At 37.8% G+C, this 24,890-nt stretch overlaps 1 protein-coding gene across 5 annotated transcripts; it reads left to right on the top strand.

The window, feature by feature from the left end:
- The first annotated feature begins 263 nt into the window (after nt 1-263).
- cep170bb (centrosomal protein 170Bb) lies at nt 264-24,642 on the top strand. 5 transcript variants are annotated; one of them, XM_058756766.1, is made up of 20 exons: nt 264-519; nt 2,144-2,278; nt 8,587-8,676; nt 9,187-9,265; nt 9,411-9,469; nt 9,573-9,687; nt 13,716-13,832; nt 13,930-14,433; nt 16,063-17,180; nt 17,566-17,742; nt 17,856-17,982; nt 18,099-19,790; nt 19,926-20,151; nt 20,263-20,422; nt 20,726-20,764; nt 21,241-21,372; nt 21,535-21,623; nt 22,463-22,556; nt 22,647-22,701; nt 22,801-24,642. In XM_058756766.1, the coding sequence occupies exons 2-20, from the start codon at nt 2,174-2,176 to the stop codon at nt 22,980-22,982; spliced, it is 5,160 nt and encodes a 1,719-aa protein (XP_058612749.1). In that variant the 5' UTR covers nt 264-519; nt 2,144-2,173; the 3' UTR covers nt 22,983-24,642. The 5 variants fall into 5 exon arrangements, with proteins under 5 accessions (XP_058612749.1, XP_058612751.1, XP_058612753.1 ...); XM_058756767.1 differs by having other exon boundaries at nt 265-519; nt 22,650-22,701; XM_058756768.1 differs by lacking the exon at nt 20,726-20,764.
- The last annotated feature ends 248 nt before the right edge of the window (nt 24,643-24,890 follow it).

A 24,890-nucleotide genomic window follows, 5' to 3' on the forward strand; every position in this document is an offset into this window, starting at 1 on the left:
GTGTGCTTTACAGCATGAAATAACAATTAAAAAATAAAATAAATAAAATACAGCTAAAAACCAAATATATCAGCATTTAAAAGATATAACAATATAAGAAATAAAACCAGAATTATCATCAAAAATCGAACGGAAAATGCGACGGAGAAGTAATGCGTTTTGAGTAGAGATTTAAAAACCTGTAAAGCAGGAGCAGATCTAACATGAACTGGTAGGCTATTCCAGAGCTTCCTATTACTGGACACCGACTCGGATGCTTGGTGCTTCAGTGGTGTTGCAGTGTGCTGCTGTAGAAATGCACCGGTGGCGGCGCTGGACGCAGATGCCATGACAGCATGATCTGTGTCTAACGGGAGAGGGTGTAGTCTACATGGAACCACAACACTGATGACAATCTGCGATCTTTTAACTGGATTTCGCACAATAACATCGTGTAGTCGAGGAAGCGCCTATCGTATCGCGGAAGGGGACGGTTCTTTTGTTTATCTGGGAGAGATCAGTGCATCTGGAGTACTGTAGGTAAGGTCGGAGGATATTCAGCATCATCAGGGGCTGAAGATGAAAGGCCAGATTCGCACTAGATTGATCACATTTCACAGTGTAGAAGGGTTAATGTTTTTGATACGTGAAACGATTTCTTGTACAGAATACTGAGCAGTTTGACATGCGGTTAAATTACGCGAATCATTTCGTATCGGAGAGCTGTCTTAATTCAGCCATGAAAATCAATATGGCTAAATATTTGTGAATTGGTGTATTTGGTTCATGCATAGGTTACTGATGTCACATTGATATCTGATGTAAATAAGGAGAGAAAGACAGCAGAAGGCGTCTCTCTGTGCTGGTGCGACAACAGCTGATCACTCCATCACCAAATCACTGCTGCTCTGAGTCAATTATGATCGTATGAAGCAGACATAGGCCCGATTACCTGCAAATGTGACAGACATAAAACACACAAAACTATACTTGCATGCTAAATCCTATTGTTCACTAACAATGTGCGTGAATGACGTGAATGCTTGATTCTGCGGTTTTGTAGAGACGAACAGATGAAAGATGAATTATTTGTGCAGGCCAGCTGAAATACCAAAGTGTGTTCTGTCCCAAAATGATCTATCAACTATGCTTTTTAGTATGTACAGGTCTGTGGCATGGCATTATATATATATATATATATATACATACATACACACTATATATCTGCAGTGTAAATCTCAATTACCCCCTCTCACTATCTTTCATGATTTTCTAGAAAAATCCTTAGTGTCCTCTCAAAAATATTATTCCGACGTAACATGTCTAGACAGCTGTCTTATCTAATAACGTGTGTAACACTGTCAGCAAATATGCAACGGTTAAGCATCCATTTTGTGAAGAACATCTGCACAAACTGAACTTCAGTTAAAACAAGAACACTTTATGTCTAATAGCTCTGTCTTAGGGTGCATGAAGTCCTGCAAAATTGTGAGGATTAAATAACGACCACACTCAGTCTTAATTAGGATGAATTCTTAAAGCCTTAACTGAATTGCATGCAGTAGTGTGTACCGGATCACTCACTGCTGTCTAAAATTCCAAAAAATCTGTCTTACATTTTCCAAAGTTCTGTTGTCATTCACTGGTACAATGGAGCATAGAGATATGATGGTTAATTCCCAGTTTATTACAGATGAGGCTGGATTTTATTTGAATACTTTCATCAAATTAACCTGCTTAGGTTTTCAGGTAGAATAGACTCAGATTTTTTGGTGAGTATGGGTTTAAAAGGAATTATCATTAAGGGTGTAAATAAGTGGTTTGGCTAATCATTTTGAAATTAACCTTTATCAAATAATGAACTATGATACATTGTGATTGGTTCCAGTTTTATTTATATAGTCCACTTCTCAAAAACTAAATAATGTGAAATATGTCCTTATGGACATTAACACAGTAAGCTAAATTAAATTTCCAGATAAATGAAAATGAATTAACACTGTCCTATTGTTTAACCTATTATTGTTTAATGCATACTTATATAATATGACATAATACTTAAGAGGTTACCTGACTGTGTTTTACCTCTGATATTAAAGTATTACAGAACATTTATCCTTAACAAACAGTCTTTCATGTTATGTTTTTGTGATTTATGTCACAGGATGCAAAGGGGTTTCTCTAAGAAACAAAGATGAGCGTGACATCGTGGTTCCTGGTCAGCAGCTCTGGTACTCGTCACCGTCTGCCACGGGAAATGATCTTTGTTGGCCGGGAGGACTGTGAGCTAATGCTGCAGGTTGGATTTTCATTTGCACTTCCGTTGAAATATAAAAAAAGCGTGTCTTTACCACATTTGTGAACGTACCAGGTGCTGTACATATATATAGTACAAAATAATATGTTGAATATTGAATGTGAACATCATCTTCTGTAAGAAACAGACAAAGCTAGCTCTACAGCTGTAGTACTTTGTGTTGTGTCACGTTGAAGTATTGTTGGTCAGGGCTGGATTAACATAAGATAGAGGTGGACTGTGATTGGCTGTGGAGGAAAGGTAAAGGGGAGTTCCCGGTGTCACCCCCATAGCGCTGACGAGCTTGCCTCATTTGCCACTCTATTGAAGAAATAACCAACAATTAATCAATTTGAATTCAACACACAACACTTATAACATTATATGTGAACAATAAGGCTCGTAAGCTAGCTAAAACCAAATTAAATAGCTCCGATATTGTAAATTGTTGTGTCGAGGTAAGCTGTACAAAATGGTAAATACAAGCGTTTCAATCCACACAGCACTGCTATTTACCATACCGGTTACTAACACTGTAGAAATATGGAATTATGGTATTTATCTTTATTAGTATAGGGTACATATATTAAATATTGGGTAATATAAAGGTCACTTTTATAGAGGTTGTTTTAGTTTATTTAAAGTAAAATATTATTTCAATAATTAAGAGCCTAAAGGCATATATTCAAAATATCTTTTATTTGTTTCCATCCTTTATTTACGAATAAATAATTTATTTATTCCAATTGCCCTAAGCTAGCAAAACGTTTATGGCCCTGATGATACTCTTCTAGGGACAGAAAGAACACCTTCTAATAATGAAACTATTTAAAGTAAACTCCTTAAGGCAGTCCTATGTGCAAAAGTTGTTGCTGTTTCTGGAAACCTGTTTGCTTTGACTTCATATATCTGGTGTTAATGCGTTTATGTGTTGTATCCGGGAATATTTATATATTCATTGGATCTCTGTGTTTGATATTTGATTATTTTAAAAATACTAATTGTTCCTGTGGTAGAAAACATTGTGTCACCAAGAAAGGCTACTATAAAGGGGGCCCTTGGGTTTGCTATAGCCCCAGGGCCCTATGTGTGCTTAATCCGGCCCTGCTGTTGTTGGGAGACCAGATTTATGACCTTGTGTCAGTAAAGGTCTACTGGTGTGAGCCGAAACATTTTACTAAATATTTATTAAATACCCCTTAGAGATTTTGCAAATCAATAACTATTACAGTATACAACATAATATGCATGTTGTGAAGTTGTGGAGTGTAGAACTAATGTTGCAAGTTTCAGTTGTGATTTGTCATGATGCAATGAAGCCTACCAGATTGTGCGGATGCCATTTTTGGTCATGCCAAGTGGTCATACCAAATTTGCACTCATTATTCCCAGGCTATAATTCAATAAATCACTATGTGTCAGGTATTATTAGATGTTATATTATTAGATGGGCTATGTTCTATTATTAGAAAGGCTATATTATTAAATGTTATTTTGTGGGTTTTAGTGAAAATGGCCAGATGAAAGGAGCTGTTTAATTGGCTGAATCTGGTCAGTCAGTTTTGGATATTGCTCATGTGCTGGATGTGAATGAATTATTTCAAAGCACAGTGAGACCACCACCATGCAAGCAGAATGTAAAGTGCTGTGGCTGATCAAGGAAGACAAGTGAGCATTTAGGAGAAAATCTTATGGGCGTGTCAGTCCTAAATTTAGGACTCCTACATTTTTGCTCTAAGAGTATTTCACAAAGCGTTTTAGCACTAAAACTAGCTCCTAAATCTGTGAAACGTTATGAGTAGTGAAGAGGATTCTAAGGTCTAAGTCTAAGTCTAAGACCAAACCACAAACTATCCTAAAATGACTGTTGCCGGCAATCTGCCTCGGAATGTAAACATTTTCGAAATATTTGAGCTCGAAATAATGAGCTTTTATAAAGTCACCTTTATTTATATAGCGCTTTTAACAATACATATTGTGTCAAAGCACTTAACAGAATCAAATTGGAGGATAGAGTGTCAGTAATGTATAATGATAAGATTAAACACTCAATTTTCAGTTAAAGGCATTTCATTATTGAATTCAGAGATGTCATTGTCTAGCTCAGTTTAGTTTAAATAGTATCTGTCGCTAGAAATTAAGTGTATATAAATAAAGGTATCACCTTTGGTTTTGCAGGTTACTCCAACTCCAAATTTTCCTTTAATTATATGCTTGTTTTCATTAACCAATTGGGCAAGAAGTAACAGCTGTGCTTGTGTCCAGTTTGGTTTTCTTTTTTGTTTGCATGTCTTACTATCATCCATGATTATTCTACTCTTTTAATTAAAAGGCTGTTTTTGTGCATATTCACTAATTTGTTTACGAGAAGCATACAGGCTGACAATTAGCTGAACATATACATATATATTATATTGTTTAATTAGTGATACTTAGCCAGCATTTTAAAATCTTTATTTGAATGTGGCAATTAATATTTTTGTTTTTAAACCTTTATTTGAATATGGCAACATAACATGTTGCATCTGCAGTATTTCTATGAATAAATCTCTGACAGAGACCCCTCCCCTCTCCTATCAGCCAATCGCTGTGAATAGTTAGTAAGCATGCTGACATCATCCATAGCAACGCCCTTACTCTTAGCTTAAAGACTTCTCTCTATTTCTTAGTAAAAGTTTGTCTCAGCAGCTTTGTGAATAGGTTTTAAGAGAAAACTCTGCTATTTAGGAGAACTCTTAGTAGTAAGATAAAATGTTTTGTCAATACGGGCCCTGGAAAGACGTGCAATTGAAATGAACCTCCAATTTCATCTTGAACTGTAAGCCAACAGCTACAAGAAGCTTAACTGACCCTTCGCAGAGAGTTTGACTGACAGGCGATTTGACCAATCATAACGCAGAATCTGCCATTTATGTCCGACAAACAAAACAGACAGTAATGTCGGTGAACTTGAACTTGTTTCTGCAGTTGAAACAAGATACCTTCTAATGTTCATTCATGTTTATTTCATGCTTTAATCAGTAAAGAGGAGAAGGAACATTGTCCTTAAATGGAGGTATCACACTTCCCCTACTCACAATAGATACAAGACATATTTTTTTCCATTAAATTGGAGAAATTAAGGTTTATGCTTCAAGGTTCCCTTAAAACCTTCAGTGGCACCTGGGATCCCTTCTTGAATTTCATTAAAGGCTTGCTTTGTCTCTCTGATACAGATATAGATTCGGATAATACTTAAGAAATGCTTTTCTTAGTACACCTCAGAATACTAATTATGAGAAAATATTATACAGCCGTGTGTTTTTTTTGTTGTTTTTTTTCCTGTTATGTTTTGTTTTTCCTCCCTGTGTAGGGATGGTTAAGGTTTTGGGTTTGATACGATAAGGACATTTTGTTGTATGTTGATCCGTTTGATGTAAGTGTATTTCATGCTGTCCTGATAAAATGCCAATAAAAAAGATTGGAAATAATCAGTAAAGAGGAAGGATGATCTGTTCACGTGCCACTTCAACTGAGGCGCTGTCACTACACATTAAAGAGTCTTTGAATTTCTTTTAAAAAATGACAAAATTTGAAAGCTGAGACTTTTATTCATACCTAAAGTAACCTGCTCTGTCTTGTTTATTGGCGCATTGTCAGTTTACTCTTTACTCCGCAATGTATTTTTCACTGCTTGAGAACATGATGTGTGGCGTGAGAGCACTATGGCTTGTCGGACATACAGAAGCAACAGTAACGAAGGGGGTGGGTCTTTGCGAAGGGTCAATTGAGATGTTATGTAACAGTAAAGAAACCATTTTTTTGTTTTATCTACTGTAAAAGACACCTTGCATCTGCTAAAGAAAGTGTGAAAGACTGGAGACTGTTCTGCAGTCTGACAGGCCAAAATTATGCACCTTGTGTCAGGTATGTTGGTAGAAGACGACTGAAGCATTTTACAGTTTTTTATTTATTTATTTTTTTTTTTATTGCTAACACATAATTCATGAAACAACTCGCCATTTCCTCACAACTATAAACACAATTTCAAACCAACCTATGCAAACCTCAAACTTCCAAGTCAAAATCAAATATTTTTGTCAAAAACAGATCTTCAAAAATATACATTTCTTCTTTTTTTCTGAATCAAACTTTAGCTTCAGACAAACCTGACGACTACTTCACTGCCTAGAGAACACTAGTGAGATCAATTCAAAACACAATTACAAAAACCTTCTTTTGGAAAACAGGAATAATTTTGCAAGTCAATGTCTTTTACAATATATAACATAAATAGAGGGGAGCAGAGAGTGAAATTCAACAATACATTTTAAGAAAGGTTTGCATTAAACTCTAAACTACTGTAAAGAGGTCTTGCAGCACTAGAAAAGTTTAAATGCCAAATAATTGACTATGAACACACAATACAGTATACTGTCAATTACTGTACAGTAAGTAAATAAATAAATATATAAGTAAAGATTCACTGTCCGCTGCCAAATTGCACCTTGTTGGTATTGACCATATTTGCCATACTACATGCAGTTTCGTAGACTCCTGACAAAAGATTTTCACTACCTCCCCTAGATAATCATTCTGTTAAAATATAGTATATGTAAGAAGAACTTAGCTACATATCAATTCAACAGTTACAACAGTACAACAGTTTGATGGTGTACAATGTGTGCTACAGTATTTACTGTACATTCTCATCTAAAATAGTGAAGTTATTAACTCAATTTCGGGAGGCCCATCTAATCTTCCAATCGATATCCAAGTATAAAAGAGAGCCTCTTACCACTTCCGTCGTTAGCTCTTTCGGCATCCCTCCTCCTCCCCATCTCCTTCTTTATGCATACTTATTTCATTTATCCTTCTGTCTATAGGGGGGCTATCGGAGCTCGAGTAGAATAGTCTCTCTGAGCGAATATCAAGCCAAATCTGTTTACCACTAATGCTAAGATTATATGGGCACACGAACTCATGAACTGCTACTATTTACTGTAATAATACTGAATGTGTAAGTAGCATAAAAACCCTGTGACCGACGTCTTTCATGGTCATTCCATGCCACAAGAACATGATCAACTATAATTGAATTGTGTTTTCACATCATGAAAAATTTAATTTTAATACTTGAACAAAATTGAGTGTATTCTTCCTCTCAATATAACATACTCCTCATATTTTGAGTGTTTAACTGAACCTGAAGTGTCATTAAAAGTAAGGATTCAGAGTACTTAGCATGACTCCAATGACAGACACTTTGTCTTCTCTGCATAATTAGGTCAGGGTCCATCCCCCTCCACTAACATCTGAGTGTGGGCAAGAGCCAGGGGAAAGGGGGTATTCCATAACTGAACAGGGTCTTGCAGAGTCAGCAGACACCAAGTCCCTATATTTCTATGAGAAATCACTTTCAGTCAATGAAGGGTTTATTAGTTTTCTCTCAGTACCTCACTCCAGTTTAGACTTTCATGTCAATCTCTGTAACCCACAGGGGTATGATCTTGAATAACCATGACAACTCCAGTGGACATCAGAAAAAAAGGGGGGGGGGTTAAAGCTCCATATGAGACTCCAAATTAAGTAGTTTACTTGCTAAAGTATAGAAGCTAAAGTAAAGCATTGCAGATCATAGTCAGGGTTGTTCTAATTTGTTGTCAGTTCTGGTCAGCCAATCTTCCTTATAGGGCACCGTTCCAAAGGGAGGAATAGTTTGATTGGACCTGTTTGATTGTTTGATTAGCCCTCCTACAACTTTACAACCCACAAGTCACACACTAGTTGTCACCATACTGTCCCATGAACTGCGCCATCCACAGTGTAGCCAGGATAATGGGTGTCATTCAACATGACCACTCCCTTTAATTAGTGGTTATATTAATACACTATTTACTTAAGATTTAGTTGAGCTTTGCTCCTACCAATCTGTTCATATGTGGTTGAGGATTCTGTTAATCAGGCAATGCAAGGAACTATGTAAACAGTGTAGGTGCACTTAGCTTACAGCACTTTCCATACCACTTTGTGTCAGTTCAGACATTTAAGTAAAAGTGGAAGGAATCATCTGACACTCTTACACTCACCTTAAAAGACAAATGACTACAACATATTAATACTTTATTATTCTAATTGTTACTTTAGTGGTACCCTTGTGTGGCCAAATTATTACACACAGTATTTGCAAGCCACACACAGGTAAGATTCATGAAGCAGAAATGTGGGATTTGTTTAACAGTTGTAAATATCCAACCTATGCTAACATTATCATTTCCAGTGGAGTTAGATTCAAGAATAAGCAAGATGTAAACATGTTTTTCTTCCTTTAGTCTCGTAGTGTGGATAAACAACATGCTGTTATCAACTATAACCCTGCCACAGATGAGCACCTTGTCAAGGATCTCGGAAGTTTAAATGGGGTAAGCAACATAGCAAATGTGACTGAAGCTCAGAATATAGGCATGAACACATGACTGCATTTTCCAGACTGCTGTGATGTTATCTGTGAAAGACTGGATGATCTCTGCCCTTGGTTTAGAAAATAAATGGACAAAGGTAATGGACATATACCATTGGGATGCTGTTGCAGATGGCCTAACTGCAGTACAGATATGATCAATTAACCCTTGAATCAGACCAAGTTCCAATGACAAATGTTTTATGGTTAGGATAGGAAGCTTTCTTAAAGGGATAGTTCACTCGAAAATTCTGTCATCACTCATATCACCTCATATTGTTCTGAAACTGTATGCATTTCTTTCTTCTGTGGAGCACAGAAGTAGATTCTGTACTCTTGACAGATTTCTTGTGATCATCCTCATTTCTAAGGAACATGTTCTTATTTTCTGCTTTGCATAAAAGCATAATAACTCTGGCATACCTGTATCTCAAGCACATATACATTATTTGTTTTTCTTCTCCCATTTCAGACCTTTGTGAATGACTTGAGAATCCCAGACCAAACATACATAACCCTCAAGCTGTCGGACATTGTTCGTTTTGGATATGATATCCTTTTTCCTGGTTAGCTGTTATAGGTTTTTTTTGGCATGAAACCTTGAGTTCTTGCTTAAGATCTTCTTGTTTGTAGAGTTGTATACATTAAGGTTTATATACATTTAGTTATAATGTATTGACTTAACATTAAGAGCACATTCACATGTGTATATTCTTGAAAAGAGTCAACATAAAGTCCCTGAAGAGGCCCTCAAGGTATGGTTTTATCTGTTTGTGTGTGGACATGTCTATTTTATGTTCTATGTAATGTATATTAATATATTTATTCTTTTTGGTTGATTGCCCCCTGCTGTGTCAGCATGAGAAGTACACCAGTCAGCTGCAAATGGGTATAAAATCTACAGAAAGCAAGCAACAGAACCTGCAGGAGGAAAAGTCCAAATTAGAGCGCTCTGAACGCAAGAGCCTCACAGGTGAGAGTGATCAAGTATGACCAAAATCAGGAGAAAAAGACAGAGGTGAGAAAGTGATGAAACAAAATGCTTTGTAACATGGATATCTGACAATAACATTCTGTTAGCACAGCCTTTGTTAATATCTGTTTATCTGTAAGGCTGCAGTACAGTGGCCTGGTTTATTTGTAAACCCCTCCCAGTTCAGCTTTGGTCAAGTGACAGATACTAAAGATAATCCTTTTGCCTTAGTCCAGCTGCTGGCAATGCACTGACATGTCCATCAATGAGAAGTCTGCACCACGTGGCTCATGCACCTCTCATCCTGTAAAGCCAAACGCTGAAAAGCTCATTATATCCATGTGCATACAGTGGTGTCTAATAGTCTGAAATCACTAGTGAATATAAAAAATAATAATTTAGGGAAAAAATAGAAATGGAAAAAAGACATGAGGGTTTTTTACTGTTTAGGTAAAATATTGAATATTGAAATACTAATAGTAGATAAACAAATATATTAGTTGTTATTATAATTATAATTAAATAATCATTTCATTATGCTAAATTAATTAATAATTACTTATAATACTAATGGACAACATTTAATGTGTTGTATTTAATTCCTCGATAAGCTTGCACGTGGTTATTATTCTATATGTTAACGACGCTTGAGCATACAATTCTAATAACGCTCAGTATAATAGACATTAGATTTTTACATTTACATTTACATTTAGTCATTTAGCAGACGCTTTTATCCAAAGCAACTTACAAATGAGGACAATCAACAAAATCAAAAAATCAACAAAAGATCAATGTTACGCAAGTGCTATAGCAAGTCTCAGTTAGCCTAACACAGTACACGTAGCAAGGTTTATTTATTATATAATAAATAAAAAGAAAACATAGAGCAAAAAGAATAGAGCAAGCTAGTGTTAGAGGCCTTTTTTGATTTTGTTAATTGTATAATAAATAAAAAGAAAACAAATAGATAGAATACAACAAGATTAGAAAAGCTAATGTTAGTTTTTAATTTTTTTTATTTTTTAGAATAGAGAGTGCTAGAATTAGAGGGTCAAATAAAGTTGGAAGAAATTCTTGAAGATTCCACCAGGAGGGAACAGTTAATACTCATCAGTTGTAAATGTTTTACAAACCTTCTGGTTACAGGTTGTTTGTGTATATATATATATATATATTTAAGCACACACAACCGGAAACCATAAGGTTTGTAAAACATTTACAACTGATGAGTAGTTTACACTGTAAAAAATGATTCACTATATTTACTCAATAAAATTGTGTCAACAGATTACAAGCAATATTATTAATTAAATTCAACACAAAACAATTAATTAGAATTAATCAAATGAGATGCTTATAAATTATCCATTCAAAATGAGTAAAATAGCACAAACAAATTAAGTAAAATTTAAACAAAAATATTGGTTTCATTGGACAAAAAACACTATGCTAGTGATACTATGTTATGCATGCCAGGCCAGTAGTTGGCGATCAAGAAACACTGCGCAAAAACGTAATATGCATGCACATGACGTCACCTTTTCACAAATTCATGTTTTTGTTGTTTACATGGAGATGATACAGGCATCTTGTTCAAAAGCTTGTGTTTCCAGGCCCCAAAACTGAATTATTGAAGACACCTGATGTTAACACAGAATCACTGAAGGAGAAAATCATGTTTTACCATTGGGTCACCATCACGGTGGTCAATGTTTGCTTTAGTTGGGCTCTTGACCCTTGACTCTTTAACATTAGATTTTGTTTGGCTGCTGTAACTGAGTTAGACAACAGTTAAGACAAGCCAAGAGAAAAGGTGATCGGGTGGTGTTGGTTATGTTTTGACATCATCATCATCATCTGACCTGTATCTCTGAGTTGGATTTACCGTATCGGTTTCTGCCATCCTGTGATTGTACAGTGTAATGTCTGAAATTTTCAGCATAAACAGAGATTTAAAAGTTCTTCAAATCAAATAATGAAAAAAAGCTTTCATCTAGACACACAGACATCAAGTATCAGCGTGAGAACCTCAACAATGGTGACCATCAAATGCTGCAGTGCATTCTGGGTGCCACCAATCAAAACTCATCAATAGCTCCCATCATGCATTGCATATTTTTAGTAGTTTGTTTTGTGACGTTCAGAGTTGATCTGTTTATCTGAATATGCTGTTTATCACCATTGTTGAGACTCATACTCTGATTCTTGATGTCAGAGTGTGCCTAAAAAACAATTTTTAAGAAACCCTTTGGGTTATACTGAAACTTCAGATCTTATACTGTAGAATTACAGGACTGCTGCAATCAAAGTAAATCTAATTCAGAGATTCAGGTCAAATGATGATGACAATACATAATCAACACCACCAGACCACCTTCTCATTTGGCTTGTCTAACTGTTGTTTAACTCTGCAACAGCAGCCAAACAAAATCTAATGTTAAAGAATCAAGGGTCAAGAGCCCAACTAAAGCAAACATTGACCACCGTAATGGTAACCTAAAAATTCAGATTTTCTCCTTCAGTGATTCTGTGTGTTAACATCAGGTGTCTTCAATAACTGTTTGTGGGGGGGCCTGGAAACACAAGCTTTTGAACACAATGCCTGTATCATCTCCATGTGAACAACAAAACATGAATTTGTGAAAAGGTGACGTCATGTGCATGTGTATTACATTTTTAGGTGTTTCTTCATCGCCAACTACTGGCCTGGCATGCATACTATTCATTAGCATAGAGTTTTTTTTTTGTTTTTTTTTTGCCAGTGAAATCAATATTTTTGTTTCAATTTTACTTAATTTGTTTGTGCTATTTTACTCATTTTGAATGATTAATTTATAAGCATCTCATTTGATTAATTCTAATTAATTTTTTTGTGTTGAATTTAATTAATAATATTGCTTGTATATTTTAAATATTTTAAAATATTTTATTGAGTAAATATAGTGGATTACTCAATTTTATTGAGTAAATATAGTGGATCACTTTTTACAGTGTACACTTTATATTAGGGGATGCAGAAAGCTTTGTAAATGATTTATTCATGTGTTTACACAGTTTTGAATACTTAGTGTGTAGTGTGTGCTGCAATGTAAGGGCTGACTGCTGAGGGTGTAGACAGATGTATTTTCTGACACACATGGAGTATTTTAGTATGGAGGGTAAAACCGGTTCACATTATCACTAGATCCCACACACTCCACACAAAACACAAGTTTTGCTGATGAGAGAAAGGGATTAACACAACCCACTGGAATCCCTTGACTGTAAGTCATTCACATGTTTATTCACTTGACAGCAAATAATTTATTATTCTTTAAAAAAAAAAAAAAAATTGTTTTAGCATAATTGCATTTTTGTGCTTTTTAACAGACCGGCTTACAACTTTAAGGAAACATACATAAATTATATACTGATCATTTACTAATGGTTCATGATTAACAAATGTTTATTGAGAAAATAGTACTATGTTGACATTTCAATGATTTAGTAATTAATAATATATTAACTAATGATTTATTAACCATTTACTAAGGATCTGTTCATGATGATTATTTCATGATATGCTATTTTTTAAAGATAACTTACAACAGATTTGTAAATCGTTAGCATATTACTTAATAATCATTTGTGAACATACAGTCATGTTTTGTAAATGATTAGTTCATCATTATCTAATCACTTGTAAACGATTTAATATACAAAACATAAAAATATTAACATATCACTAATTAATCATTTATGAACACATAGTCTTGTTTTGTAAATGATTAGTTCATCATTAACTAAACACTTATAAATGACTTGTGTTATAGTGTTATTGTCATTTTCTGGTATTTTGAACACTACTCATAAAACTTGATTGATAATATGAATATTCAGTATGCTGGATATTCAGGAATTCTGGATACTTCAGGAATTGCATGTTGAATAAATTGTGCTTAGCATGGTAACCAGCTTTTCATCTCATTTTATCCATTATACCCTCTCTCTTTCTGAGTTTTACCTGTGTAATTGTTCCTCTTCAGAGTCACCTGTACCCCGGCCAACACCACTGTATGGCCAGCCATCATGGTGGGGTGAGGAGGACTCTGGGAACAAGGAAGCACACAATGAAGTACGAAGGTCAGGTGAGAGTCATTCAGGTAAGCACTTGTCCTCACTTATGGCCACTTTTGTGTTTTATTGATATGGATATTTGTCTTACCAAATTTACAGTTTGGTGTGGGTGTCTCTTAACAGATATGACAAAGGAGGCCCCAACAGCTGAGGATGAATTTAACATCTCTGTTCATGAGATCCGTGACAGCCAGGCCAAGTCAGCCTACCCGTACCACAGAGAGCCCAGTTATTTTGAAATTCCAACAAAGGAGTTCCATATACAACCCAAGTCCCCAGCAACAGATTTAATCGATATCCCAACCAAAGACACCAATGTCCCTCTAATTTCTACACCTCCAGTTGTCCAGAGTCACGCTTCTTTTACTATAGAGTTTGACGACTGCATGCCAGGCAAAATTAAAATCAAGGATCATGTGACCAAGTTCTCCTCTCGTCAGCGTAGCAAGCAGCAGCAGCAGCCCAGTAATTCTCTGGTAGCCACACCCACAGATGTTCTATCAGCTGAGAGCAAGGTGGCAGATTGGCTTGTGCAGAGTGATGTCAGTATGATGTGCAGGCGGCCACCGTGTGAGGATGTGTACAGCACTAAGAGTGACTTGGCGATGCATATTCGGACGCTCAAAGGTAAGAGACATCTTGCTCTAACATTAAAAATGCACTTTCTGTAAGACTCAGATTAATGCCTAACGCCCGTTTCACACCGCAAGCGTGAGCTTCGCGGCAGCATCACGTCAGCGTAACTACAGCGTCACTGCAGCTGCAGACTCGCCAGAGTATTCACACTGGAAGCGTTTGTTCAGCGTCACAGCAGCGGCTCCAAAGCGACATATTTCTTTACAAAGACAACTATAAATTTGTTTTTAGAAGTTGGTCAGTTATAAACTTGAAAGTTTTGAAGTCTTGGGGATTAGCGTGTAAATGGTCAACAACAAAAACATCTCCTATCATGTTGTTTCAGTCATACTCAAATATAGAAAGTGCTGTTTATACTGTTTTTTTTTTTATTATTATTTTTTAATAATATATACTTTTACCCATATCTCCATTTCTTATAGAAGCTGTCAATAATGAATGAATAATGAATTTATTATGTAGGCCTACTGTATATACTGCATTGTAACTTAAGATCCTGAGCAAGATGAATTGTTCGTTGTGAGTTTGATAAAATGCTTTAAGTTATAATTTGCTTATGGCAATTAAAAATTAAAAACAAGTTAAAATGGGTAAATATTCTACACATTTTTAATTGTTCATTTTCTTTCCTGACATACTCCAATTCGTCTTAAAACACACTAGACATGCTTATTCTGTGCATTTTTAGCAGGTTTTGTGTGAAATATTTATTTTGTCCATCAAAAGTGCTGTCACTTTAGTTGAGCGTGAGCGGCACAGCAAAAATAGACTCGGCGCCGAAACCATCGCTGCAGCGCTGCTCACGCGACGCTCCTGCTTGACGCTCACGCGCTGCTCCTGCTCCCGGTGTGAATGCACTCATTTGTTAACATGGGCGCCGAAAAAAATACGCGCTGCTCACGCGCCGCTCACGCTTGCGGTGTGAAACGGGCGTAATTTTCTGTGCATAATGTTCTAAAATAAATATATGTGTGCTGTATAAACACCTCATTACTCATTATGTGGTTATGTTGCCTACTTTTGGGAGGTGTGGTTTAAGCCTGGAATACACTATTTACAGGCTTTTTTGCCCTGATTTTCCTCCGATTTACAGTCTGGAGAACCTTAGTTCTCCGAAAGTCAAAGCCAGTCTGCAGATTTAAGTTGACAGATTCCATAGAAAATTGTGTAGTGTATGATGGTCACAGACTCGATTTTTTAGCTTCAGACTCTAAATCCACCCAGTCGGAGAATATCAAACATGATACCAATTTTAGAACACACGACTTCAAAGTCTGCTCGTGTATCATCCTCAGTCGTGTAGTGTATGATGGCCAGTTTTCCTCTGTCACTATTCACAAAGTCAGTAAGTGTATGATGCCTAGTGTTTAAAAAATCTGTTCAGATTTTAAAAGTTGTGTTGTGTATTCCAGGCTTTAGTGACGCAGGCTAGCTGCAAACTTCAGAAAATAATGAACAAGCTACTATTCGATTGTATTCCCGATGTTATGTCCTGATTTTAGCAGAATTAATGATTAATTGCATGACTTTTTATAACATTATTTTCTTTTTAATTATTTGCTTTAAATCAATGCATTAGAATGATAGCCATAACTTAAATTATATCGGTAAACTTTATAGGACACCATCATGAAGATGGAACCCAGAGTGATTCAGAAGACCCTGTAATGAAAGGACAACGCAGCAAGTCACATCATTCCATGCAATCACAATCATCAGTACAGTCACACCAGTCAGCTCAATCAAGGAAATCCGAACCATCCGAATCAGTTCTGTCCCAAGAGTCTGTCTCAATGCAAAAGTCTCATCATCCCCAGTCAGTCTCTCCACACAAACACCATCAAGGAGAACTTGATGAAAGCGAGGTTCATCCTGTTCAAGAAGCCTCTTCTCCTCCCCAGACAGAGGTTAAGCCCATTCACCCTGAGCCTCACACCCAGCAGGCCTTCATTATTGAGTTCTTTGATGATAATCCCAGAAAGAAGCGATCGCAGTCCTTTACCCACAACTCTGCGCATGCTGACTCCTACTCTGCATTGAAGGCCAAACTTGAGAGACGGAAAGGTCAGGCTCATGGGGAAAGGCCTGCCTCTGTGCACGGGCATGTTCCTCCAACACAGCAAATCACTGTCCCACTGAAAGGTTCAAGCCATGGAGGTTCACAGCGATCAAGCTCACTGAAGAGAGAGAAGACAGAAGACAGTGCGACCAACACATCTTTATTAGGGACCCCGTCTCGCTCTTCACCAGCTATCACCATTAAGCCTTTTGGGAGTGTCGGCAAGAAGTCCAAACTAGCTCAGGAATTTACCGCAGAGTTCTTGAAGGATACAGGAAAGACTTCCCCACCTCCCATGTCTGCCCCACCTGTGATGATGTCCCCATCGCACACTCTTTTACCCTCCCCAGCAGAGCCATCTGGACCCTCATCTGTATCATACCCATCTTCTCCATCCCAACTACCTGCATTATCCCAGTCTCTTCTTCCAGCAACCTCGCCTGTCTCCGTCCCTTCCCAAACCCCAGGAAGGTGTCCAATTTCTAGTGCCTCCCCACTCTGCTCAGCTGGGTCACCCGTGCCACCGTTTTCACCACTGTTAGTTAGTGGTGTTGAAACTAAGGGCTCAAGGGTGACACGAACTGAGGAGGAGGACAGTCTGAGTGATGCTGGTACCTACACAATTGAGACAGAGTCACAAGATAAGGAAGTGGAGGAAGCTAGAAGTATGATTGATCAGGTGACAAACCCTTTTTTCTTTTTCTTAAGAAAAGATACACACTGCATTACCATTGGTGTATACCAGAGTCAAAATTCAGAGTAGTCAGTGACTGACTTTAAAAATGATACAGCAGGTGTAATTTGTAGATGTTAAGCTACTTTCTCCTATCCTGGTTTACTATACAGATACAATAAGTAAGCAAAGTTAAGAAGTGGAAAACTGTGGCTCTGTGGCACTTTCAAAGCACTGTGCTGTTTGTTTGAGTGGTCCTAAATTTCAACTTCTGTTTCAACTGCTGGTGTGAGTTTGGGTTGACTCCACCTGCTTGACCTCTTTGGTCTGAACAATGGAAGACAGTGGTGTTTGAGAAACATGGTAAATCATATTTGTTCATATTTCACAGGTGTTTGGTGTTTTAGATGCACCAGAATACAGTGGTCAGACACTTGGAGTTTATAGGCCTGTGATTGATGATGGTAAAGATGAGCAACTATTCTTGAGTCATAGCCATGGTATGGCAGCTGATGTAATGTCAACATCATCACAGGGCCATGGTGGGGACCAAGTCATCTCACTGCAGGTATTGCAATTACATATAGCTCAGACAGCACTGCCCTCCTTCATTACTGAAATACTGTCCCCCGATTGTGTTAGTAAATATTGAATGAGTAATTGTTACTCTTTTTGATTTAGGCACATCCTGAGGTAGGAGGGCCTAAATGGGTCTCACGCTGGGCCAGCCTAGCAGACACTTACAGTGATCCTGGGGCTGCTCAAGGATCTATGGGAATTCCACCCCAAAGTGGACCTGCAGACAGAGGTATATTCATTGAAAACCACTAGAGGTGTTTAAACAATTGAGCATTTCGATACAATTTTCGATTTTATGTATAGGCCAACAAATTCATAACTATTTTCACTCTTATCATTTTGAAGATGACAGTGTGAGATCAACGATTAGTCAAAGCTTGGATTTCTTGGAGTCAGAGGGCTGTCAAGTTTCCAGGACCAGACGACTACTTCCTCAGGTTCCACCTGGAGAAAAACTGGAGAATACAACCCCCAGTATCTTGATTCGGCATGAATCAAACATGGACCATGAGCCACCAGAGAAAGGTTCCCGAGCACCACAGCAGCAGGACTGCACTCAGAGGCTGTGTGTCCAAGACGATGTGGACCCAGACAGTCTGAGTGACACTAGCCGTTCAGACGACAGCTCTATCCTTGATAGGAGTGGAAGGAGCCAAGAAAAGAGAGGAACTACAATACATTCACCTTCTGAAAATGTTAACCATTCCAGAGGGTTAAGAGAGTTGCCAACACCCACTCCTAAACCCACCTCATTTTATATCGGTTCTGAGGATGGTTCATGCAAGTCAGATGTGTCCAAAAGTCCAGTTCTTTCACAGCCAGAGAGAGACTCCTCTCCCAAGACACCTCCAACAACTGTCTTGATACGACATTTGAGTGGGCATGAGTCTAGGCGTCCAGTGAAGCCTAACTCATCAGCCCCAAATCTTCAGACGCATAACAGGGATGTGGTGCCCACCAAAGAGACCTCAACGTCATTTGTTCGACAGGAGAGTTTTACCAAAGATAGGCCAAGTGATAACATTCAAGTCAAGAAACTGCCACATATCTCTAGTCATCCTGCTTTGAGAAGCTTGGATACTGAGGAAGCCGTTCGAGATACATTTCCCTATCCTAAGGAAGCAGAGAAATCTTTGACATCACCAGAAGAAAATTTAACCGAATCTAGTCAACGATCAAAAAAAGGAAGCTATCCTGCACAAGAGGACTCCCTGTCTGCTGATTCAGATGTTGATACCGCCAGTACGATAAGCATAATCAGCAATAAAAATGCTCCTGTCAGTGCGAATAAGAAGCACACATCTGCAGGTGATATGCGTAAAGAGAAGTCATCTTCCGGTTTACAAGACAAAGCACGACAGCCTACAGCTCGTGAACGACTATCAGAAAAACGCAGAAATCATACCCCTGCTGATAATACCAGTAAAGCTGAACTAAGTCGTCGGCTACAGCTTCGTCGCAGTGCTGGTAACCGTGGTTCTTTAGACCTTTCGGATAATCAGCATGGTCAACAGCTGTGGCATGAAGCTGCGGCTTCTGACCATGAGTCAGGTTCACGACCCAACAGCCGCAAAAAACTCACTGCACCCCTGCAGAAGGAGGACCCTAATAAGACGACCAAAGGAAGCCAGCAGGTGCTGACCCGGTCCAATAGCCTTTCAGCCCCGAGACCAACCCGTGCCTCCATGCTCCGCCGAGCTCGACTAGGTGAGGCCTCCGACAATGAGGGTGCGGAGACAGACCGTGCATCTCAGAGCTCCGACCACAGTAAGACTCCTGCTGAGGGAAAGAAACTGTCAAGACTGGACATTCTTGCCATGCCTCGGAAACGCACTAGATCCTTCACTGTTCCAAGTGACAATGAGTCCACCTCAAGCAAGCATGGCATTTCTAACCGTCCTACAGAGGCAAATAGCAGTGTGAGGAAAGGCGCTTCAAGTGAGGTGAGGCAGGCTACCAGCAAAGGGGCCGCATCAGTAGGGAAGCACTCCACCACTCGTACCCGTTCTAACCATGTTAAACACAGCAGCACAACTGGTGAGTATCTTAAATCTCAGAGATGTTCTCTACTTACAGACCTCTAGAATTGCACAACATTGCCTTTTTTCAGTCTTACTGAACTTACTTAATTGTTTAGAAATGTTAATTTCCCCTTTTTGTTTGCAATTTGAGGTTCCCACCGTAGACAAAAGGATTCAGACTATTCCTCTACCTCAGAGGAGGAGTTTGAGGCCAATTCCAAACATAAACGCTCTCATGCCTCAGCTTCAACTCAGACACAGACACCACAGAAGACCATTCAAATGAGGCTAAAATGTGGCTCTTTGGAAACGGAAGAGGAAGAAACTCAGAATGAACACTTCCAGAACTGGTCTACTCATAGTGCAGAAATTGCCAGGTTATTTAACTTTTGTTGTTGTTTTGTGGTGTGATGTGCTAATGGATTAGCTAGTTTGTGAGTAATTCATTGTTTACTTTTTCATTTTACATATATACTTACCTCCTTTAGGCTGAGTCAAGATCTGGCCAAAGATCTGGCCATCCTCGCGCGTGAAATCCATGATGTTGCAGGGGATGGTGACTCCCAGACATCGCCAGGCATGGGAGCTGCCACTTCCCCAGGCTCTGTGCCCAATACCCCAGCATCCACTATCTCGACCAGAGAGGAGGTGCACCTAAAGTTTGCTTGCTTGGTTAAATGACATCCCATCATATACATTGACCCATTCCATTACCTTTTAAATATAAAGCAGAACATACAGCAAATCTTTATATGTTTCTTATTAGCACAAAAAAGGAAAAAATGTAGATAAAATATAGGTAAGCAAGCCTGTTTGGTTTGGAGTCTTGGGTTGCTATACCATGGTACACCTCATGATAATTCTATTGTGTCCCAAAAAGGACTAAGACTAAGGTAAACGTTTTTGTTTAATCTTGCATACGTTTTGTTGTATATTTTCTCTTTTGTGCAGAGACCATATGCATCATTACAGAGGTTCCTGTTACCTCAGGTGCTGAACTCATCACTCATTATTACCAAGCGGTGTCCAAAATTAATAAATTACTTTCTCTGTGAGCCAGTATTGATGTACTAACAACTGTCCAATGTCCGGCTTCGAAACCCTTTGTTTAAACTTCTGCCTTTTTTATGCATGAGGGAATTCCCTAATGCATGGAAACTCACTTCCAAATTCACTCCTAAGGCTGTATGTTCACAAAACAGGTTATGTTCACATTAAAAATATTTTCCAGATGTATCTTGAAGAAACTAGGATCAAAGTTGCTGTGCTGACTGTGAACATAGAACCCTTTTCTATTCACCATTGAATTAGCATGATCACACAGATATCTTCCCAGAGATTTACTCCTGGAAGCCTCCATTGTAATCTGAGCTCAGAGATATTTGTCTCTTAACATCAAATTTAACCTGCCATTGTCATGTCCACGTGTTCTTACTGGTGCTTTCCCATCCCTGATTAATCTGCAGCTGGTACAGCATATACCCGAGGCAAGTCTGAACTATCAAAAGGTTCCTCCAGGCTCAACTAGTCCAATAGACCAGGACTCAAATATGAACGACCATGACAGTTCCAGACGGCGTCCCTGGAACCGTGAAGAGGTCAAATTTGGTCAAATCCTTTGCTCATTACACTAATAAACTGATCATTTACTCAGGGTGTAATAGCCTGCATAGCCAATGGCAGTGCCTCTCAGAAACTGTATAGAAAAAAGTGCAATTACATCATTTCTAATTTTAACCTTTGATTTTCTTTAATCGCAGGTCATTTTGGACAATCTTATGTTAAACCCTGTCTCCCAGCTCTCCCAGGCTATCAGAGAGAACACGGAGCAACTAGCAGAGAAAATGAAGTATGAAGAAAAAAATTCATATTTATAACAAACTTTGGGTGGGCCATCTTGAAGGGATTGTCCTTTCTTTTTCTTCTTCTTCTTCTTCTTCTTCTTCTTTTTTTAAAGGTCATTAGGCTTAGGTAATTAGGTCATTAGGTCTACAAACTACTTGCTAGCTGTTACAAGGGGGCATTTGGAGAACGTCTCATCCTAGAGAATATGTGACCCTGGACCACATAACCAGTCACGAGGATACATTTTTTGAAAATGAATAAATAAGCTTTCCACTGATGTATGGTTTGTTAGGATAGGACAATATTTAGCCGAGATACGACTATTTGAATATCTGGAATCTGAGGGTGAAAAAAATCAAAATACTTTAGAAATTATAAAGAAAAATTGCCTTTAAAGTTGTCCAAATGAAGTCCTTAGCAATGCATATTACTAATCAAAAATTAAGTTTGAATATATTTACGTTAGTAAATTTACAAAATGTCTTCATGGACCATGATCTTTACTTAATATCCTAATGATTTTTGGCATAAAAGAAAAATCCATAATTTTGACCCATACAATGTATTTTTGGCTAATTGCTACAAATATACCCATGCTACTTATGACTTGTTTTGTGGTCCAGGGACACATATAAGAAAATTTGTGTAGCCCAGGATGAGTCATCAGTATTTTTGGTTAATTTTACACTAGCATATACAGTAGATAGTTTCAAAGCTAATAGACCTAAAAGGCACACAATGCCTTTTGATTCGACTGATTGATTAGATCTTTAAAACAAAGAACTAGCAATAATGTCCAGGTGTTTTGTCTGTTTAGTCTCACAAATATTATGTCTCTTTTAGAGCTCTGTTTCATAACAAGACAGAGGTTTGGGAGGAAATAGAGGCAAAAATCAATGCTGAAAATGAGGTTCCCATCCTTAAGACATCTAATAAGGTACATTTCTTTCAATGTAATTTCCAAAGACCAAACATTCATTTCAGAGATGTTTCTTTATTTTGTAATATATTTTCCTCACTTTGCAAGCAGGAAATCTCATCTATTCTCCAAGAACTGCGAAGAGTCCAGAGACAACTTGAGGGTGAGTTTATTAGCAATAGATTTTTTAAAATGTATATTACACATTCTGGTCCTTTCCTTACAGTGTAACCACTGGTGTTTTATCTTTGTCGTACCACAGTGATCAACACTATTGTTGAACCTGGAGGAATCCTCAAGATTCACCCAACAGGAACTTCTCCCGGGGGAAAGACCAAATCTGCTTCCAAGGAGTTTACCAGCCCCACTTCTGCTAATGCCAATGCAAAAGCAAGTTCAAAGCGAGGTCCCAGGGGGCCCGAGGGAGGTCGATATGTAGTATAAGCTTGCCTTCAACAAGGGCGTAGCCATTAGCTTGCTTTGCAAAAAAAAACAAAACACAATCATGTCAGTCACGTACTGCACATCTCTTTGGAAACTGCCATATTTGTGGCACATTTGTAAAAGTATTGTGAGACTATTAGTGGTGCAACTATGCGGCATATGCTTTCTCAAAGACTGCGGACACACTTCACAAGCTAAAGCAGGTGTAAACATTGTTCTTTTCAACAGTTGTAATCTGTGGCTTGTTTGAACGATTGTCCATATGCCAAGTTGTCATTCATGATTGAGTGAGTGAATGAGTGCGTGTGTCACTGTATTCCTGTACCATTTCTGTTGTGGTCTCATTGATTGAAAACCATGTAGCATTCAATCCGTGTTCATTGTCAATCATGCAGTGCACTTGGCTGCTACAAATCTTCAGCATGAAAAAAATAGGTGAATACACAATACTAAATAAGTGCTTGCCTTCAACAGGGGCATAGCCATTAGCTTGCTTTGCAGAAAAAAAAAGATTCATGAGCTGTTTTAAATATAATGCTATCAAAGATAAGACTCAAATATTGGTGCTTCTATAAGAATATGGCTACTGTTGAATTCCCAGACATAGCAAGTTAAAATGTTGTTAAAAAGTAAGCAACCTTTGGCATAGATTGTTTCTTTTTGTGTTTTTGTTTTGCAACTCCACCACATATGTCTGCGGTGTTTGTTTACGCGTGTAAGCGAGTGCTAGAGTATGTAGAGTCATGTGTGATGCTGTGAAGTATTGTTGCTGTGTGTTACAGGTGAAAACTTGAAAAACGGGTTACCTTCACCCTGCCCCTTTATATTATGCTTTTATGATTGTATGCAACAAAATGATTGTTTTTAATTTAGGATGACTTAAAACTTTCATTGAAGGAATCAAAAAGCAGCTGGATGTAACAGGCTATCGCCCTCACATTTGCATTAGCCATGTATTCTTTAAATGTCATATACTCTATGTATTTGTGATTTTGAATGTTTTAAAAGCATCAAAACGATGTTGAGATATCCTTTAAAAAGAGAACGAAATCCAGAACAATAGCGTCACACAAATATTTAATTTAGAAAATTGCACATATATTAGCAGGGTAAGACAGGGTAAGCTACCCCCTTCACCGTAGATGCCACAAAATGTCATCTCAACACAATTGATAAATGACTATGCTCTTCTTAAAATTAGACTACCTAAAATTATATCTTTGGGATAAGACGCCCCTCCCACAATTGACCTCAAGCAGCATGTTGTTACTAATGTTTTTAATTTAATACATGGATGTATGTTTATTAATGCCATGAATTCAATGTACATTTCAGAGCTCTTTGCTTTTCATTAAAAACCCATTCAGTTTGAATTTATAGTTGCTGCAATAACATATCTTCAATTAAAATATGGGCAACAGAATATGTAAATATTCATATGCTGTGTAATGTAGTAAATGCACATTGTTTTTAAGGGTGGCATCTTACCCATCTTACCCTAACTATTTTAGCTTGAGACTGGCCGATATAGAGTTATTGTGACATCCAGTACCTTATGATGACAACAATGTGAATGTGCAGTGAACCATACCAACTACATACAAGAACATCTTTCTGTCTACCAGGGTACCATCAACACATTAAATTATTTAGTAAACGACATGTTAGGATTGTACTTGTTTTGTGTCTGCAATTGTTATCTTCCATTACAGCCCGTTTTGTTTTTACCATGTAATCCTGGTGTTGAGGTAATGTTTCTAAATTTCTGCACTAAGAAATGATTGTATTCAGCATTAGTTTTATGGTTTAGCAGCTCACCATCAAACAGTTTGCTTTAGTTTTGGCTGTGTGTTATGGATGGTTTGATGTATGTATCAAATGCAAATGAGATAATTATTTTGGAATTAT

Source organism: Onychostoma macrolepis, chromosome 20 (genome assembly GCF_012432095.1).
Source record: "Onychostoma macrolepis isolate SWU-2019 chromosome 20, ASM1243209v1, whole genome shotgun sequence".
Lineage (NCBI taxonomy): Eukaryota > Metazoa > Chordata > Actinopteri > Cypriniformes > Cyprinidae > Onychostoma > Onychostoma macrolepis.

Excerpts from the sequence above, each read along its gene's own strand:
- cep170bb (XM_058756766.1), top strand. The coding sequence starts at position 2,174 with ATGAGCGTGACATCGTGGTTCCTGGTCAGCAGCTCTGGTACTCGTCAC. Across the intron at positions 9,688-13,715 it reads TGAACGCAAGAGCCTCACAG|AGTCACCTGTACCCCGGCCA; the intron begins GTGAGAGTGATC and ends GTTCCTCTTCAG. Across the intron at positions 20,423-20,725 it reads CTATCTCGACCAGAGAGGAG|AGACCATATGCATCATTACA; the intron begins GTGCACCTAAAG and ends TCTTTTGTGCAG.